Source organism: Centrocercus urophasianus, unplaced genomic scaffold (genome assembly GCF_019232065.1).
Source record: "Centrocercus urophasianus isolate 14NV4802_14NV808 unplaced genomic scaffold, USGS_Curo_1.0 seq_47, whole genome shotgun sequence".
NCBI classification, from domain to species: Eukaryota; Metazoa; Chordata; class Aves; order Galliformes; family Phasianidae; genus Centrocercus; species Centrocercus urophasianus.
The window spans coordinates 1,239,488-1,259,541 of record NW_024885055.1 but is presented as its reverse complement, the minus strand read 5'-3'; the positions used below and the strand labels follow the sequence as shown (position 1 = coordinate 1,259,541).

Genomic DNA, 20,054 nt, shown 5'->3' with positions numbered 1-20,054 from the left:
ATAAGAGAAGCCCTTAACAACTCCCCTGATAAAATCCACTCCCTCCCCAAAATACGCAGAGATGAACTATAATGCAGGAGTTTGAAACCATGCCAAATTATTAGGAACCATTTCTTTTAAATAGAAATCTACAAAAGTTATTTGACTTTTATCTCTCTTAAATTGAATTAATTCTGAAGAAAAAAGAAGCAGCTAGCAGGAGTTAGTCTTATAAGCATTTTAACAGAAAAGTGTGATCATTTAATTTTCTGTAGGCCACCAAAAGTACAAAACCAACAAACAAAAACCACGCTTATTTTCCCTCTGTGATGAGAGGCATTAGGCTAAAAGTAGCTCACAGAATGCTTTACAGATGAAATTAATAGAGACAAAGCCTTTCTACAGATGCATGCATCCAATCAGCTGCAGAACTTACCTTCATTAAGTAAGAGCTGTAGCCAGATCACTGCTATGATCAGTGTTAGTACATATGGCAAAGAAAGGCAAAAGAAAACAGGCAAAGTCAGCTCAGTCACCAAAGGAACTGGAGGATACTTCATTGCTAGCTTCAGGTTAATCTAAGTTTAGAGCAGCTTGCTTGTTCTTTACTAACTACCTTTTTATAACTCTGATTGCATCACTGTGTTAATCACAAGAGGACCACTGGTATCCTCAGCACGGATTGCAAAAGGAACAGCCCTGTAAGGGCAGGGAGGGGGTGAAACGGATTAAGCACGGGATAAGGAGACCTGGGAAAAGATCTGCTTTGATTGTCACTGCTTCAGCTGGTAATTACAGGATAAGAATAAATTGGAAAGCCTTCAAGGCTGATGTTAAAATGGTAGTTAAAGGGATTCTTATATCTTCTAATACAGGGGTATAACCGAGCACTTCAATTGCTCTTTGAAACTGGTAGTGAAGCTAACTTCTGAGAAATCAGCAACACAGAATCAGTCTTGCAGAGATTTAGAACATAACTACTAGCTAGTTACAAAATGCTTATCCCAGGTGCTCTTGTCTGACATGGAGTACATACACTTCCCACCTTAACACAGATCCCATTTTTAACCTTCTCTGCATATTTCAATCTATTAGCGAATCCATCGGGAAAATATACTTTAACATTAATTGCCTTCCTGTTTCCCTTCACTCCAAGAAAGGCAAGCTAGCATGCTTCATAGGACACGCATCTCTGTATACATTGCCTCACAAAGGAGCCCAGCCGGAGCTGAGTTAGGAGCAGACAGGTGGCTTTGATAACTTGTTGCTCATCGCTTCTCCCCGAGCACCGAGACGTGCTGCTCTGTTAACTGCTGTGCAGCAGCAGAAGGTTTACGGGTCAAATTAAACTGCACATGATGGAAGATGCTAAAATTCCTTAATAAACAGTGATGAACAAAAGCTGAGCTCGAGGGCTCTCCAAATCATCAGGTGAGGACAAGCAAGCAGCGATCAGCGCTGTTCCATCCACCTGTGGGCTTTGCATGGCCACACCTCACATCGCTGCTTCTTTGGGACCTCGTTTTTAGCGCTACTGCAAACTACGACGCTACGGGGTCCTGCTGTGTCACTCTGCGGGGGGCTGCGGGCTCTGTAGCTCAGCTCGGTCCTCCTCTGAGAGAAGAGCAGAGCCCGGAACCCGAGCGCGGCCCGCGTTGCCGCCCGGAGCGGTGCGGACGCCCAAGATGGCGGCGGGGCGGGTGTTCCCCTTCCGCGACGCGCGCTGGGCCCCGGACCCGGTGCTGGCGCCGAGCGCGGCCGTGCGCAGCCCTCAGCCGGTGCCGCTGGTGATCGACAACGGCTCTTTCCAGACGCGGGCGGGTTGGGCCGCCGCCGACCCCTCGGTCCCCGCCGAGCCCCTGCTGCGGTTCCGCTCGCTGGCGGCGCGCAGCCGCGGGGCGCGCGGGGCGGCCGGCGCCGAGACGCAGGTGGGCAACGACCTGGGCAGCCCCGAGCCGCTGCGCTGGCTGCTCCGTTCGCCCTTCGACCGCAACGTGCCCGTGCAGCTGGAGCTGCAGGAGCTGCTTTTCGACCACGTCTTCCAGCGCCTGGGGGTCTCCTCGCAGGTACCAGCCGTCGGGGATCGCCTCCTGAGACGGAGATTAAACGTTTGACGACTTCATGCGGTTTCCTTAACTAGAAATGTGTTCGTTTTCCATTGAAAATGTTTTGTGTGCCTAGGTGGCCTGCTGAAGCCACATAATGCAAAAGCTTTACCTAGGGCTGGACTGAATGCAGTTTCCAGTCATGCTTTGCCTCCACCTTGTATAGATTTTGGTTAATTAGGTCTTTAACTGTGGGGGTTGGAAGGGACCTCTGGAGTCCAACCCATGTGGAAAGCAGGCTCTATACCGTGGCCCTGCTCCCTCATGGTGAAGTTCTTTCATGTGTTTGCATGGAGCTTCCCGTGTTCCACTTACTCAGTATACCTTTCAAATCCATTCTTCTTCACATTTTGGAGTTTATACCTTGGTTGAATTAGTAGGGGGAACCCACCTGTAGGCAAGTACTCTCCCGTTGAGCACTGGGTGTAACATAAGTGCTCAGTAGCCTGCACATAAAGCGTGTGCTCATTGCTGTTTGGAGGAGTTGAAGCTGATCTTTAAAAAGAGGAAAGGTATCTTTGGATTTTTCTGTCCATCTTACCTTGTTTTTCCTCCTTTTCTCTTGTCTCTTACAGGGTTGCGTTGATCATCCAATAGTTTTGACGGAAGCAGTGTGCAATCCTTTGTATTCAAGGCAAATGATGTCAGAGCTCCTCTTTGAATGCTATCAAGTTCCTAAAGTGTCCTATGGTGTGGATAGCTTGTACAGCTTTTACCACAACAGGAGGCAGAACTGGCCTTGCAGTGGGTTGGTAATATCTTCAGGCTATCAGTGTACGCATATTTTGCCGGTCCTAGAAGGGAGGTGAGTTCTTAGTGTCCTGATGCCTACTAGGTTCTTTTTGTCAGTGGTAAAAATACCTATTCCTCTGGCATTCAGCCTTACAGCTCCTGCAGTACAAATTCTTACTAGGTCCTAATTTATACTGAAGAGCAATATACTACTCCAGTTGAATTTTGAATTGAAGAATCAATGCTGTCCTGGTGTATATTTTATTTTTAGTTTCATACTTAAAAAGTAGGTGAGGATATCTGTCCTAAGTATGACCTGGCAACAAAAAAAAAAAAAGTGTTAGGTTTTAAAGTTGCTTTGGGAAAAAAAAAAAAGCACTCTGTGAGATTTCTACAGTCCTCCAGACTTTCATCATTCTGGTTATTTGGCTCCAGTGCTCAGGTTTTGTTTAGTTTTGCTTTGTTTTTTGTAATCCTTACTGCAGGAAGAGGCTTGATGACATCTGGCAAAGGCTTCCAATTGTAAGGCTCAGACCTAGCCAACTGGGAATCATACATAGGCCAGAGGGGCTACTTTTAGCTTCCCAGAATCATAGCTTCCCTTCTTAAAGTAGAACAATATCTTTTTGTTGCCATAGCTAAAATTATTTGCTTTCTTGTTTGTTAATTTGTTTGCTTTTTAAAACAGAGCCTTCCAGAATTGCATCTGCAAGTAATAATGCAGTGCTTAGGGCTGCTGTCTGCAAAAACCAAAAGATGTGTTAAGACTTTCAGGTTCTTAAAATATTTACTCATAAGTATCTCCCCGCTTGACCATGTTAAAATGGTAATGCTGAATAGAACAGGAGGTCTCTTTCACAGTGAACTGCTCTTCAGTTTCGGTTGTTTCTCTTGGACTTCCAGGTTGGATGCTAAAAACTGCAAGCGTATCAATCTTGGAGGCTGTCAGGCAGCTGTGTACCTGCAGCGCCTCCTCCAGCTGAAGTACCCCGGGCACTTTGCTGCCATCACTCTCAGTCGCATGGAGGAAATACTGCATGAGCACAGCTACATTGCGGAGGACTATACAGAAGGTAGAACCAGCTGTAACTTCTTGTACTGATCAGTAGTGCTCACTGAACCTTGGTTCTGCGCCCCTTTATCCCTTGATCAGGTTCTACTTGGATTCAGGTACAAACGCTCCACTGCTGTTTTATTTTTCTTATGAGGGTTCTGTAATCCATTACGTGTGAGAAGCTTATTAGCAGTTTGAGTTCTGCAGTTCATGAAACAAGATTGAATTTTAGAAGTCTGTTCCTTGTTAGTTCAGACTTCTTTGTGAGTGATAGATTTCTACAGATGTCAGAATGAATTTATTTTATTAGTAATTTTACTCTGTGCTTCCAACAGAAAGCTCAGATGGTTGGGATTGTTTCTGACCACGTTTCTCCTCTGTGGGTGTTTTTGCATATCTGTTTTAAGGTTTCCAAAATTGCTGAGGAGAGTTCTCATGACTTCTTTGTGAATTAATGAAGTTCTAAAATCTCCATGACAGTTTTCAACTAGTGGCCACAGAGCAGTGTTTTCTTCAATTTATCAAAGGCAAAAGAGCCTGCGGTGGTTTTAAACATGTGAGAGCTCTCAAATTGGAAAGAGAGAAGAGGCTGCATGCTTCCCACTTCCCAGTGCTTTGTTTGCTTCGTCCTGGAGAAGAGAGTGCTAAGAACCATTTGTGCTGAGTGTGACTTAAAGGCAGTTCTCTGAGGAGGCAGCTAAATAGCTCTTGGAGTGACTGCCAAGAAGTGGGCAGAATCCTGGGCTGGATTGTTGCCTGCTTTCTCCTAAGTCTGAACGTGGCTTGGAGCATGTACAGAGCGTGAATCATCCTGTTCAACCTGCCAAAATGGTTCTTTTACTTCTCAAATATTTAGAACTACAGAAGTGGCGCTCACCAGAGTACTATGAGAACAACGTGCATAAGATGCAGCTGCCCTTCTCTAACAAACTCCTGGGGAGCACTCTGACATCAGAAGAAAAGCAGGAGAGGCGGCAGCAGCAGTTACGTAGACTTCAGGAACTCAATGCACGTCGTAGAGAAGAGAAGCTGCAGCTGGACCAGGAGAGGCTGGACAGGCTGCTCTATGTACAGGTAATGATGGCAGTTTTTTGTCAAGTCTCCTGGGAGATGTGCAGGCTGCCCTCACAGCTTTTCTAGAAAGTCCTGCATCGCTGTAAAGAAGCTGTAACCATCCTCTGCCTTTTCTGATAGGAGATCTCTGAGGTTACTCACAGAATAAAACAGAATTGATGCAGGAGATACCTGCAAGTTCTGAATAGTGCTTTTTTGGTGAGGTATTTTGAATGCTGCAGAGCCTGCACATTCGGAGTCTGCCATAACAAGGGCAAGGTATACATATGTAGCTAGTGTGTGTTTGATTACCATGTATCATCCATCACAGCATGCTCTGATCTGTCTGTAGGAACTTCTGGAAGATGGTCAAATGGATCAATTCCACAAAGCTTTAGTGGAGCTGAACATGGACTCTGCAGAGGAACTTCAGTCTTACATCAACAAGTTGAGCCTGGCCATTGAACAGACAAAACAAAAAATCCTACAGGCAGAAGTCAATATCGAAGTGGATGTTGTGGACAGCAAACCAGAGGTATGTTTTCTCCGAGTTAATCTGATTCTAGTCTCTGTGAGAGTTAGGTTTCTGTCTTAAAGTGTTCTCTATCTGTAAGTATCTGTATTATTGATGGGTTAAAGTTTCCCTTTAACACGCTTCTTGCTGATTTGGCAGCTGTTCCTCCTGTTTGGGGCCTTCCAATGTAGTTACAGAAATTTGGAGTTATGAGTGTTTAAGAGTGTGCCCAAGATCAGTAACCCTTCTTGCACTGTGTTCTGGGATATATCTTACAGTTTGATTTCTTACAATTCTAAGCATAATCTCTAGGCTTGCTGACACTGGTTAAAGTGCACAGTTATATAAAGTCAGTAAGCTTCCTCAAAGACTTCAACTGGGGAAGAAAGGAAACAGCCCTAAAAGATAAGATCATCTGAAGGTACAACTGCTTCCATTTGTACTTATTCCTGGCAGCATATGCAAGTCAGCATTCTTGCTGAAAGATGGCTTGCTTACAGGGTTGTAAATGCAGCAGGTAACATATTGATCTTGTTTGTACTGCAAGCTAACTCCTGTCTTTACTTTTGCATTACTTTTGCTGAAATAATCTATGATGCATCAGGTCCACTTTTTGCTTTTTTAAGAAAATTGATGACATTGGACTGTAAGTACTTGAGTTTTCAGTTGTTGCAGTAGTAGGTCAGACTATCCTTAAATATTTGTAATGTAGCATTGAAGGTATGGAACTGTTAGGCTTTAAAAAAATATTTGTCTGCCTTTCTGTTCTTTGCTTTCAGATGCGGAGAACTTTATGGTAAGCAGCCAACCCTTTGGTTTGCTTAGGGTATGGTTCTGGTGCAGTCAAGCAGCACGCTTTGTTCTTTTTACTCAGATATAAAAGGTTGAGTGCTAGGCTTGGTTGTTGGAGTTTTCTCTGAGAAGAGAAAGTTACTTTCTGTTTTGCCAGACTAACACAGGCCCAGCACATAGCAGCTGCTTCTAAGGGATGGTCCAAATCTATTTCTACACTTGCTTTTAATTGCCTTGCAAGTCACAGAAGATCATTTTCGGTTTTATCTGTCTACGCTCAGGAAGAGGTGGAGAAGAAAACACAAGAATGAAGCATGGAGGAGAGTGATGCCAGAAAGAGCAGTTCCCATGTTTTATATAGAACCTGGGACACAGCCGGAACTAGCCAGTGAGATGGTTCTTCTGTGTTCTATCCTTATCAGGAAAGTTTGTGTAAGAATCAGAATGAATGCATGTGAGCCAAATGGGGTTATGGTGGATTTCACCCACATTCTAGAAAGAGGTGAATGTCAGTGGGCTGCTTGTAGCTCTGCCAGGTGGCTGTGCCTGAGTTCCAACACGTCTGTTTTGGATCAGATGCTCCTCTTGTTTACAAGGTGTAGTCTCAAATGTTGGAATGAATTGGCAAGCCCTTTTTGTTTGGTCTGGGCTTTGTGAGAAAGCTTACAGCTACCAGTGAATCCATTTGTGAAGATAAACCATCTTTGTGGCTGTGTGAAGGAGCTAAAAGCTAATTCTGTTGTCTTGGGGTCTGCGCCAGCTCTTCTGCTGTATTCTGCTTTTCTCTGTTATTGTTCTTTGTTATTTCTTGTTTTTTAGAGGACAGAAATGTTGGAAATAATCTCTTTAGTTTGTGTTCACAATGCGCACACTTCAATTTATAGTAGTTGCCTGTCTTTTAAATGAGATAAATGAGATGTTCAGAAGGTTTAAATGTTCTAGCTTTATCTCATCCTGCTATTGCTTTCTAAATGTAACAAATGTTTGCCTTAAAAGGCAAAACCAGATATTTAGTGATGAAATTAAAAATCTACTTCATTATAATGAAGGAATAAATGAGATAATAAAATAATTGCTCCTTCACAACAGTGTTCTGTGATCTGGAGTGATGCTTTTCATTAGGAAGGAGCTTTGGGAGCAGCTTTCATGTCTGTGTAAAATGCAAGGAGTTTTTTTTATATGTGCAAATGCTAACCAGTTACAAGTAGGCAACTGTCAAAAACCGTGCTAGCTTTTTAGCTAGCAAATATTTGTTTTCCAGTCCCACACAAGCAAAGCAGGGAATTAAGTGGTAATTATAGAATGGTTAGAGGTGCTGGGAGAGCACCAAGTTTCAGCCAACTTTTAAAAGCTATTTTAATAAGCTTTAATATGTTATTATGCTAACAGGGTCCTGGCATTCAACCTGTTGACTAAGGCTTTTAATTTCTGAGCTGGCTTCAAGATAAAATAATAAAGAAGTCTGAAAGTGCTTGGTTTTTATTCTTTGAGTGTAGTTTTCCACTCGTGTTTTCTGTGTTGTCATCATTCTGATCTTTGTCTTCAGTGCTGAAGAACAACATTTATTTTCAAGCATGGTAGAGAGTTTGGATGTGCAGGAATCAGGGGTAGTTTTCTGAATGTGTCACCAGAACTGGTTTTGTGTGTGTGCTTGGCTCATCTGGGCTAACAGATCTGAACATTCTGTTTCCAGACCCCTGACTTGGATCCACTCGGCAGCGAGCAGTCACTGGAAGATGTTGAAAGTATTAATGAGTTCGAACCTTTATTTGCTGAGGAACAACCTGAAGCTGAGAAGCCTGTTGCTGCAGTGCAGGTTTGACTTCAATACCTGCAGCTTATGTCAGGGGTTACTGCCTGCTGTTTGTTTGACTGTTTCTCCAAATACAAACAGTGGTTTCTGTTTGTAAAAGAGATTCTGAACCCTCTGAACTGTGCACAAGGCAGGAGTCCTCACAGTCATGACTGATGGTTTGAGCATGAGTGCACCCAGTCAGCTCTCTGCACGTTGTAGCAGTGCCATGTTCTTAGGGAAGCAGTCCTGCTTAAGCTTTTGTGTGTGACTCATAGCCTGTATCACATTCCAGTGTGAACAAAACTTTCAGTTTGTGAAACTGAGCTTTAGAACTGGTGACAAATCAGCTTTAGGAGTGGCAACAAATAAGGGAAAAAAAAAAAGAGTCAATTTTCTGTATCCTTTTGGAACCTTTTGCAGCATGGTATTTTCTATGAGAGAATATCATGATCTTTTTAGTAGAGAATTCTCTGGAATCTTTGCTTCCTTTGTTCTCTAGTGTAATTTTCTACTTTTCAATCTCCTGTTTCTAAAGCCCGTGTTTAACCTGGCAGAATACCACCAACTTTTTCTTGGCACTGAAAGAATAAGGGCTCCAGAGATCATCTTCCAGCCCTCCCTGATAGGAGAAGACCAAACTGGTATAGCAGAAACGATGCAGTATGTCCTCGAAAGGTGAGTTCACAGAGATACTGGGCACCTTCTTCAAACAAGCCTTTGTTTGGAGACCAGCTTTTGCAATACTTGTTATTTAACAGTGCCCTGAGAAAATATGTTTGAGTAGCTCTTTTTTGTCAGGCTTGAGCACTGAAGTTTAGAGATGCCTTTTCTGAAAACCACATCTGAGTTTCTGGTCATCTGAGTCAATGGTCTTCAAATTCTTTCAGGCATTCACTCATATTTATTAAAAATTTTAAATTGTCAATATATGTGTATTTATTTCTAAATTAGATACATGTGCTACTCAACTAGCATGTATACATTGTAAAATAGAAGTTAAAAAAGGATATGACAAAGGTTGAATATCAGTGTTACAAAAACTAGTTTTGGGCCCCTCTCTACAGCAAAGATACTGAGTTGAAGGAATGCATTCAGTGAAGAGTGGCAAAGCTGGTGAAGGAACTATAAAATGACATGAGAGATGGCAGAGGGAACTGAATTTAACTGGAGGAGTCTGAAGGCAGACATTGCTCTCTGTGACTGCTTGAAACAAGGCTGCAGCATGGGGGCTGTTGGTCTGTTTTGCAGCAAGTGGTGGGACACAAAGAAATGGCCTGCAGTTGTGCCAGGGAGGCTTAGATCAGATATTGGGAAGAATTCATTTGTGGAAGGTGGATAGGCGTTGGGGCACTGTGTGAACTGGTGAAATTGCCATCCCTGGAGGTACTTCAGAGATGTGTGGATGTGGTGCTTCGGGGGTTGGAGATTTGTGACCCTTGAGGTCTCTTCCAACCCTGGCCGTTCTGTGGTTCTGTGACATGGTTTAGTTGTGGACTTGGCAGTGTTAGGTTGATGGTTGGACTTGATAATGGTAAAATCACTGAGCTTGGAAGAGATCCTTATGGTTCTGTGAAAATGACTTTCTTCCCATGCAGCAGTGCTTTGTCCTGCACACATCCTGCTTTGAAGACCTCTGATCCAAATTGTTGTGGGGTAAACAAAGAACCCTTGTAAATACCTGTCACTTACAACGTAAGGTATCAGTCTCTGTACGACCAAAGTCAGTGATGTTTGTAAGTTATCAAACTCTAGGAGTATATGAGATTACATTTTCTGGAAAGAAAGAACTCCAGCTCTACTGAAGTGTTGGTTTATGAGGATACAGTTCAGAGTGCTTTGAGGATTTTCTTCTGCCACCCCCTAAATTTACAGAAACCTAATGAACACAGGGTTTCATGCCAGTGAGGTGGAGAAAATTTCTCAAAGTGTGAATCTTGAAGACAAACTGTTTCTCCCTAGTAGCTGTTCAGTTCAGAGAAGTAATGTTCCTGAAAAAAGACAGAATTTGTGGGTTTTTTCCTCCTTGTAGGTATTCAAAAGAGCAACAAGCTGTTCTTGTGCAGAATGTTTTTCTTACTGGTGGAAATGCAATGTACCCTGGACTAAAGGCCAGAGTCCAGAAAGAACTCCTCGAAATGAGGCCATTCCAGTCATCTTTTCAGGTATGCACACTGATAGAATGTTTTCATGAACATCCTGTTCATCTGTGTTAAAGAATATTTCAGGCTGGGAGAAGTACAGCGTGGGTGTCCTCAGAGCATGGGAATGGAGAACGCTTGTTTTATGGCGAGGCAGATGGCAGCTTTTGACCTAAGAGCATGAGGGTGGAAGAGTGATGCACTTGGTCTTTGTGAATACGTTAGGAAGAGTAGAATTGCCTTGGAAAAGTTTCTTCAGCTGAAGGGCTGTGCACTCACAAGAAAGCACGTTTGGCCGAATGTCTGCAAATTGGGGCAGTTACTTTCTGAAACAAGCAGCCTTTGTTAGGAGTCATTGCTGGGAAAAAGTGTGCTCATTTGAAAATGAAGTTACTTGGTATACTTACATCTAAAGATTATCTGGAATAGCAAGAAAAGTGTCTTAAAAACCTATGAAAAATAAGAGTTTTCTTTCCATTAAAATGTTCTGTGCTGTGGTTCTATCAGAAATGTGTCATTTCACAGATATTATTTATGGTGCTTAGAGTGCCTAGTTCAGCCAGCTTATAGCTGCAGCAGGAAGCATTTTATGCTACAGTAATAAGAATAATTTAAATGGGAGCATGAATCTCCTCCAGAAGAAAAAAGAGCACGTGGAAAGCACACGTGTAGTCTTTTTCCCACAGTGTGATTTCTTGGCCTGCAGTATTCTACCTTGCTACTTCAGGCAAGTAGGAAATGTTGCTGAGCACTTGGTGCTTGTTTTGCATTACCATGAGCTGCTAGTGCTGTTGGTTGTGAGCGTGATGCATGCGTGTGCTCTGGAAGCTGTAGAAACTCAGCAGTTTTGTGGAGGATTGATCTGAAGGAGAAAACATGCTTCAGACCCTTTCCTAACACTGCTTCCAGAAGCACTGAATTACCAGCTCAAACTTTAGAAAATGTGATTTGCATTGTAACTGGGGTGAAAAGAGCTTTTCTCTCCTGTGTTCAGATCTTAAGCTGGGATTGTCCTGCATTTGATGTTGTTGTCTTTTCCTTCCAGGTTCACCTTGCTTCCAGTCCCATTTTAGATGCCTGGTACGGGGCTCGGGATTGGGCAGTGGAGCACATGACCCGTGAGGAAGGTTGGATTACCAGAAAAGACTATGAAGAAAAAGGGGGAGAATACCTCAAGGAGCACTGTGCCTCCAATGTCTACGTGCCCATTCGCCTTCCAAAGCAGGCCCCGAGGACTACAGAGGCATTAGCACCCAGCAGGGCCCTGGCAGCTGGTACAGGCAATCCTTGTGAGCAGGCGTAGCAGTGATGAGCTTTTGTCACAGTCCCTCCCGTGGAGGTAACAGTGCAAGGAACAAAGCTAATGCTCTGCAGCCTGAGCTGTGTGTGGAGCACAGGCCTTGGGCTCGCCTTGTTGGCTGCTCTGAGAGTGCAAAGCACCTCATCTGTTGCTTGAAAGAGATGTACTGCTCTAGAGCTGGAGCCATTGTAATGGGTTGTGCTGCTGCTGCATAGCACGGGGATGTGAATCAACAAGGAGGAGCGCAGGAAAAATACATTCCAGAGGAGAATACTGTCTTATGAACTTTTATAATAAGACTCGGGGTTACTTGAAAATGTTTGTGGATATTTTTTAATTAAAATGTACTGGTTGTATACTGCTCTCATTGCACAGTGCAGAAGCTGGGCTTGTATTACACGAGTCAGCCCAGCAGGTGTCTCCGTTGCTCGCTGCAGAGAGCTGTTGCAAAGCTGTGCTGGAGGGGCTGCTCGGCCTCCTCCTGAGGCCCTCTGGGCTCGGCCTCATTGATGTCCATCTTGCTACGTGCTTCTGGTAAACCACTGCACGATCAGTGAGATTTCAGACGCTTTCTGAATTTGTCAGCTGCTGGCATCTTGGTTAAAAGTAGAGGTCTGTTCACACAGCATGGCTCAGCTGTAAAGAAAGAGCTCTCCTTAAAGCACAGACCAGGAGGAATGCAGTCCTGTGAAGTCTGTATGTGATTTTGTAGGAGTGAGGGCTGAGCAGGGCAGCTCTCGACAGGTGTGACTGCTCTTTGAAAGCTGGCTGGGAGCACCTGCATATTACAGAGCATGTTGCAGCTGATCTGTAGCTATATTTCATGATACACAGTGCAGTGGTTTCTCCATTAGAAGCCTCTTGGTAGCACGTTCTCCTGAAACCATTAGCGTTGGTCATATTATTACAGTGGTGGGAAAGAGGACAGATCATGCCCTTGCAGAAGTCCCTTGCCACTCCTAATGTGGTCTCACAGTACTAGAAAGGGGGCCAACATGAATGTAGTCAGGATTGTTAGCTGCCTCTGAGGGTCAGGTTTACCTTTTGACTTAAAGTGCTTCTGAACTGCTGGCAGTGTGACTAAATCAGAGTAGGGGGTGGTCACTGAAAGATTTGTTAGCAATAAAGCGAACTTTTTGCTTTATCACTGATGTGTTTCAGTGATCTGAGCTCTTTAATAGTACAGTAATTAGCATGTATTTGAGTGGTTGTGTTTTTCAGCCAGGCCCCTGTCCTGCACAACATACTCCAGATGAAATGTAACTGAAGATCTGTTTCTCACACTGAACAACTTGCTGTTGCTTTCCCAAAAGAATAATCAGTGCTAAATGCTGGACTGAAATCTAAGCAGACACCAGCAGTTTAGCAAGAGCCCTGAACTGTTAGGCTGGAAAAAGTAAGACTATGAGGAAAATATCCGGGCCATAATTGGTATCAGGAGGGTAAGCAGGTGGTGGCTTACAGTGAGTCCCGTGAGAGCTGCAGAGCATTGAGATAAGTTATCTTGCTGAGCCAAAACAAAGGGTGTGAGATGGGGGTTGATGCTGAAGTGTTGAGTTTATTGCCATAGGATGTGATACACACATCTGATAGCAAAAATCTCAACCAGACCTGTGATTTTAAGAGAAGGTGAGTGTCCAGCTCTGAGGTCCTGCACACTGAGGTCGCAGCTGTGTGCAGAAGTTACACATGTTCATATATTGCTCAGGGAGTGTAGTGGGGGAAGTGGTATGGAGCTGCTCTGCTGCCTGGTTCCTGAGGTACCTGGCACTGGTTTCTCCCTCTGGTCTCAACTGGTTGGAGGGAGGGAGGAGGAAAAGGGAACCTGCTGCCTCTAGCTAGGACCAGCAATCCAGATTTGAGGCTATCCCTAGCTGCCTCCAGGCCTACTGCTTTTCAGGAACATTAAGGCAGTTCGAGGTGTTCAAAGAATGTGGAAAAGCATGCTGTGCTGAAATGCAGAAATGTTACACCCCACCAAAGCGCCTCTTTTGGTTTTGTTTGTGTCAGTGAGCTGGGCAGGGTGGTGTCCCATTGTTGTCTGACCCCTTTCTGACCCATCTCTAGCTATCGTGATAGGCACAGTGCTCATGATGTTCGATATCTGGAGTAGTAACACTGCTCTAAATGCTTGGCCAAACTGTTCCAACCATTCTGCTTATTAATTGAAAGCAGAGCTGTCTAATGCAGTAAGGAGTTGCCAAGTCAGCTGCTTTGACTGCTTCAAGGAAGCATGATTTTATAATCTTCTAAATATTAGCTATTAATTTGCTACTTTATCCCTGTAATAACTGGAGTATCTAATGAACTTGGGCAATACAATTGCAGTCACAAGCTGTGCAAAATATGCTGGTGTCACTTAATTGCTCGGAGTAGCAATGTTAAAAGGGTGGACGTTGGAAAACAGGATTGATTTTACTAGCTGAAGTTTGCTTTCCTGATTTGTTGTGCTGAGGTGCTGCGTGAGTGGTGGTGGCACAAAGGTTGAATGAGTGTGTGGTGCTGAGGGCAGGAGGAAGCAGTGTTGGTTTTGGCAGTACTGTTAGTTGAAGTTCTCCTGGATGCCCACCGTGGTGATGTTTCTGTGGCGAGGTTTTCTCATGCCCGTGTGAAGAGTTTGGTGTCAGTTTTCCATATCACTGATGTAGGGTGCACCAAACCCAGAGGGGGCTTGGAACCTTCCTCCTGTGCTTTGGCTTATGCCACCTAAAGGAGGAGGGGGCCGGTAAGATGCCTTCCTGGCTTTTTCTGATGGGTGTCTGGCTGTGTGGGGAGCTGTAGGAGGAATTGTTACTGGAGGGGAAAAAATACAGCTCTGTGGACAGGAAAGTGCAGGTGATGTCACTGTGAGAGCCTTTGGCAAGTGCTCAGTGGGCTGAGCAGAGCTGCTGTGTAGGCAGCCTTGTGGTCAGCAGTGTGTTTATCCTCACAGGTGTCCTGCAAGCTGACAAGTGAGGTTGCCAGCCTGAGTTGGTGGAGTGGTCTGTAGCTGGTCCTCAGTACTTGAGGTTTAAAGCAGCCCACAACCTTATTATGCAACCGAGTTACTGCCTAATTCAGGTCAAAGAATACAAAAGTACAAGTTGCAATTTGTCAGGCTTGGTGAGCTTGGTCTATTTAATCTAAACGGAGCTCAAACTGGGTTCCACCTTTCACAGGGTCCCTAAGATCTGTTTGGAGTGGGAACACCACGTCAGTGAGGAGCCCTGGAGACTAAACGTGGGGCACGTGTCCCACGTCCCAGATTTCTGCTTGGGCTGTGTGCAGGGCTTGCTGCTGCTCTTCAAGGCTTCTTATGTTTCCTGTGCCACGACGACTTCAAACACAAACCATTCTTTGCTAAATCTCCGCCAGGACACCAAGGTTGGAACTCTTTGCTTCAGTTATTAATCTCCAAAATAGTTAATGATGTGCTGGGTAAGACAGCATTTCAGAAGAAAGAGGAGATGCCTGTGAACTGTCACTTAAAATTTAGGATTATCCCTCCAGTGACAGCCTGCAATGATCATGTAGCAGCCGGGCATAAAGCAGAACTTCTGAAGCTTGTGTGGGATGAGCAGGGGAAGGCAGACTGCTGTAATGGATTTAATGTTATCCCCCAAGTCAGGTGGTGGGATTTCCACCCTGGTTCAACACGTCAGGCACAGAGCAGCTGCTCAGAGTCCCATTTTTCACTCCCACTGCCAGTCCTTGCACATGAGCTTCAACAAAACTGCCTGGTCTGATGGTCTAAGTGGTTCAGACTGCGGCTTCCCGGTGCGGTTTGCCAAGAATTCTCCACGCTGCATTTTACTCTCTCTTTGCAGATGCTCAGCTTCCCATGGTTAGCTGCTGCACACCTTTTACTCCACTTCTGAGCCCAGCCTTGGCTCTTATGACATCAAAGTGCTATCAGTTTTTATGTTTTTTTGTTTTCTTTTTAATTGCATTGTTTCTTCTATATCCTTAGGGATCTTCCCTTTTTTTGAGCAGTGGGCTTGCTTTCCATTTCCTAAGGCAGTAGAGACCATTATGAGAGTACTAGACCGAGAGCCAGGAGGCCTGCCTTCATTTTCATCTCTATTTACTCCTGACAAGCTAGTTTGTGCTTGTTAGCTTTGACCTTGCTCCTGTGCCTCGGCATCTATAACAGCAAAATGAACCCAAGAGTCATGCTGGTAGAGGCTGTTCACACTGTGTAACAGCTGCAGAAGACAGTAAGGGTGGTGGGAAGGCTGAAAAGGGGTTTGCAGGGAAGGAGGGAGGTCAGATAAAACCCAGGGGAGTAGGTCCATGTGTGCTTCATGGTCAACTGGGCCAGGTGCAGGTAGGAGTCTTCAAAACCACTTGCTGCCTGAAGCTGGATGAGGCATGCAGTAGTGCAGGAATCACTCTGTACTTGTGTTCTTTTATTCTTCAACAATTGCTGCTGAGCACTGTCAGAATATGGAACAAACTGGGTTTATGGTCTGACTCAAGAACTTCTATGCTCTCAGAATTCCTGATCTTGTGCAGGACGGGATTTCTTTACCTGTTAATTTATGTTAGGTGTGAGGTGAAGAACAAAGTGTTTTATCTTTATCTGCCAGGAAGTAAAATGAATAGAAGCGATGTGCTGGTGGGGAAAACTTCTTTCATGTTGTCAGTGAGGCTCCTTGTAGGCATCAGACTCTGTGCTTTCAGCTCAGGCTGTTAAACCAGGAAGCTCGGGGCGCTGCTCTTGGCTTCATTCAGACCCAGTGAATTCCAGAGGAGAGACCTTTTGAAAACATCGAAGCTCCCTGTGCTTGGAGGATGTGATACCTGAACTTCATTTATGGTAATAAAGCAGGAAATGGAGCCTGACTCACTGACACTTGTTCTGCAGCCTGAGCAGCAGCCTGACCCATCAGGTGAGGAGCAGCCCTGGGGGTGCCCTGAGGGCTGGCAGCGACGCGCGCTGCTCCCTGCACAGCTCCAGACATAATTCTGTTTGCTCTCTGTCTTTATAATCTGTTGTCAGCACTCCAGAGGCAAAATACCTTTTCCATGTCCCCAGCTGTTTTATAGGTTGTATCCACAGTAACACGGATTCTGCCATGGCTTTTTAGGTTCACAGAGGGTGTTACCAGGTAGATTCCATCTGCCAGCTCTGGCTTTGAGCAGTCAGTAAGCTTCTTGCATAGCTTGTTGAGTATTAGGAAAAGCAGCTCTGATTGCTGAATGTGGCAGGGCTGCTTTTTTTTGGTCATCTTTACACTCAGTTTTATGTGCCTTGGGTTGAACACATACATTAGCAGGATGCTCCTGGCTGGTGTTGTTTTTCACCACTGCAGAATGCATTTCCAGCCCTGACCCTTAGATCACTATAATTTCATTTTCCGTGCTGCAGCTTGGTTAAAATATACCCCACTCCTCCTCTCACCCCAGATTCCTGCCACATACCTGGCATTCCTTCATCTTAATGAGATGAGGGAGTGGGGGATTTCACCCTCCTGGAATTTTAGAGGAATACTAAGTGGATTTCTCATGAAAAGCTCCATTTAGGATATAAATCTCTCCAGAAGATAGCCTCACGTGGCAAACCTTGCTTTTGCTGGTAGTGGCAAGCAGTTTTTTAGCTCCTTGTTTGATCATTGTGGTGCAGGTATTGCTGTGATGGAGCGAGCTGCTGGGTGGAGGCTGAGCTCTTATCAGTTTGTGTAGGCAGGGCACTGGGCACCTCCTGCTGCTGGCACTCGGCCTTCCTGCTGGGTGCTGCGATCTGCCCAAACTCTATTGCTTTATTTTGCCTTGTCTATGTGGAAAATGTTCACTGCCAAATGAAAATAGTTTTGTTCCAGGCTTGGCCATGAATTTACTCTACGGATCATGAAGCTGCATTGGACCAGTTTCCTGCAGCTGACCCAGGAGGTGTTGGGCAGTGGTGTCCCATGGCAGCAGGAGCACACTGTGTTTGTCACAGCGCTCGCTGATGGTGGCCTTGCTGAGGCTGGTGTGCTGCAGCCACCTGGAGATGCTCAGTCCCTGCTGCAGGGAGGCTCCACATGTTCACACATAGCAGTGACAGTGGTCCCAGCTGCCTGGAGTAGTTTCAGGACTGCCCTGGAGCACTTGCATCCCTGTAGGGATGGAGCAGGAGTGGTGTGTGTACAACAGGAAGGGGAGGCTGCCAATAATGACAGCTGGCTGATGCTGGGTAAGCAGTGAGGCACGGAAATGCAGTGTGCCCAGAGCTGTCTGCGTGGGATCCAGCTCCATCACAGGGCTCTGCCCTGTCCCACGTGTCAGGATGGATTAAAGAATACAAATCACAGAGCTCAGCATGTAGGTGGATGTTGGAGTGGCAGCACCATGCTGTGCCATGAGCTTCTGCCACGGAGGTGCTGTGAATGTGCTGCAGTCTGTGAGGACGCTGCTGTGATGAGCCCTGTGCTGTGCAGCTCTGTTCTGGAGCCCCGCGGGGTGTGAGGGCTGTGGCTGCTTTCATCCTGCTCCACGCGGCAGGCGGCCACGGGTGTCCTGCTGCAGGAGGAACGGGGGAGAGGAAAGCTTTGATTCCCAGCGATGGACACCACGGTGCTCGGGATGGAAGGGCCGGGGGCTCCTGCTTTGCTTTTATCCTTTGTGACTGGGACATGTTGTTGTGGGAATGGCTGTGACCTCTCCTCCGGCTTTGTGCTCCCTGGCTGATATTGTTCACAGCAGCTTTGATATGCAGCTCGGGGGGGAGCTGGAAGAGCTAAGCCTAGCTGCTCACTGCATGCTGCGGCCTGGCAGGAGGTGCCCCTGAGCTCGGATGGAGCTCCCCGTGCCCTGGGGAGGGCAGTTGAGCCGTGTGACATCACGGGCTGTCCTTGGGGTGCTCATGTGCTCAGCATCTGCTGCTTGTGGGTGTGATTTCCTAGGGAAGGAGAGCTGGGAGGCTGCAGAGCTGCAGTGCTGTGCTCAGGGTGTGGGGTCACTGCTGCAGGTGGGAGATGCCCACGGCGTGAACCCACGATGGCCTGCAGACAGCAAGGCAGACCTCGCAGGGACGGCTCACACTCATGACTGCTTTTCTCTGGGGTACGTTTTAAAAACCCCGGTGAGTTTTGTTTTTCCACAGCACAGCAGGCTCCCTAGGCATCAGAGAGGACAATTCCCAGAAGCTGTAAAACCCTCAACTTGTTTACACAACTCAACATGCACTTTATAATATTGTGTCACCCTTCAACCTTCTCTGCTGGTTGTTTTATGTGCTGGAATCTGGAATACGTGTAAGCCCTGTTGATGCTGTCTGCCTTACACAGGCTCGAGATGCTTTTAATTGCAAATTCAGTGCTGTTTCTATGAGCAGTTGACAACTCAATCACAGGAGCCAGCTGTCAGGAAGAAGAGCTCTTATCAGGTATCAAATGTAGCCCTACAGTCAGAGATGGGAGCTCAGGGCAGGGGTTTGTTTCAGGCCATGGGCTCTGTGGGATGGGTTTGGTATGTTGTTCCCACTTCAAGCTGAGTTCTGCCTTGTGCAGGTGCTTTCCAGCATGGAAGCAGAGCTGGGTCCAACCTGAATATCTCTGAACCTCTAAGAAGTGGATGCTATAAAAGCAAGCCCAAACAAACCAACCCCCTGAAACAAATGAACAAAACCTCAGAATGCCAGTGCTCTGACTCCAGTATTTTGCACTGAAAGAACCCTCACAGATGCACCAACTGCTTTCTATTTGTCTCCTTTCCAGAAGGGTGTTGGAGCCGCCCCACCTCCTGAATTGAAGGAAGTCTTTTCCTGAAATGAGCACAGAAAGGCTCCAGGTTTCTGGCTCAGGAAGTCGCTCCTCAAGCCTGGGGCCGGCACAGACATCCCTGTCAGGCCAGTGGAATCCCAGTGAGTGAAGTCCTGCCAAGAGCAGTGAGTTTGGTTGCTCCCGCTCTGTTTTTCTTCCCATGCTGTGCCAGAGGGTGAGCAACCAGGGTCTTCCTTCCTATTCAGAGAAGGCTTAAATCTAGGCTGAGAACAAACCATAGTTTTGTTTCTTAGGCATCCTAAAGACCTTCCTACAAATAAGTCAAAATGTGTACGTTTTCAAGTGCTCTGCCCCTTGGGATTTGTGTTCCTGCTTGAAAATAAAAGCTTGTAATTCTCTAAGTGTGGCATCAGCTTCTTCTGAGCTGTGTAATTTAAGCATTTTGAATGTAAGCGCGTGCCTTTAATGCCGTAATTTCTTAATACCACTGCAACGACTGTTAAAACATATATGTAATTTGATTATAGCTTTATGCTAAATGCAGAGCCATAATGGATATGATGGTGTTTAAGTTCCTTCCCTACCAAGCATAAAGACAAAATTCTCTCTCCATCGTAAGGAGAACTTCCTCAAAGGACAAAACTGAAAGGCTTTTGGTAATAATTTAGGTTTTGGAAGAAGGAGTTTAAGCTGAAAGATGGGATTGAAGCAGGGCCTGAAATGCAAAATGCTTTGCTGCAGAGGTGGAACCTGGCAGACCCGTTCTCTGCTCCCTCGTACTCCCCTTTCCCAGTTGTGATGTTCCTGGATAGAGTAACAGAACTGTTTGTGTCACATCTGTCCCTTCTCCTCCTCCCAGCACCTTTCTATGGAGTACCCAGAAAAGACTTAGATTGCCAAAGCTCTC

General features: G+C 45.6%; 1 protein-coding gene across 1 annotated transcript; it reads left to right on the top strand.

The window, feature by feature from the left end:
• Positions 1-1,664: 1,664 nt before the first annotated feature.
• Positions 1,665-19,548, top strand: ACTR5 (actin related protein 5). Its single transcript, XM_042834523.1, has 9 exons — positions 1,665-2,045; positions 2,660-2,889; positions 3,720-3,889; positions 4,727-4,944; positions 5,276-5,458; positions 7,923-8,045; positions 8,560-8,699; positions 10,054-10,186; positions 11,208-19,548. The coding sequence occupies exons 1-9, from the start codon at positions 1,665-1,667 to the stop codon at positions 11,463-11,465; spliced, it is 1,836 nt and encodes a 611-aa protein (XP_042690457.1). The 3' UTR covers positions 11,466-19,548.
• The last annotated feature ends 506 nt before the right edge of the window (positions 19,549-20,054 follow it).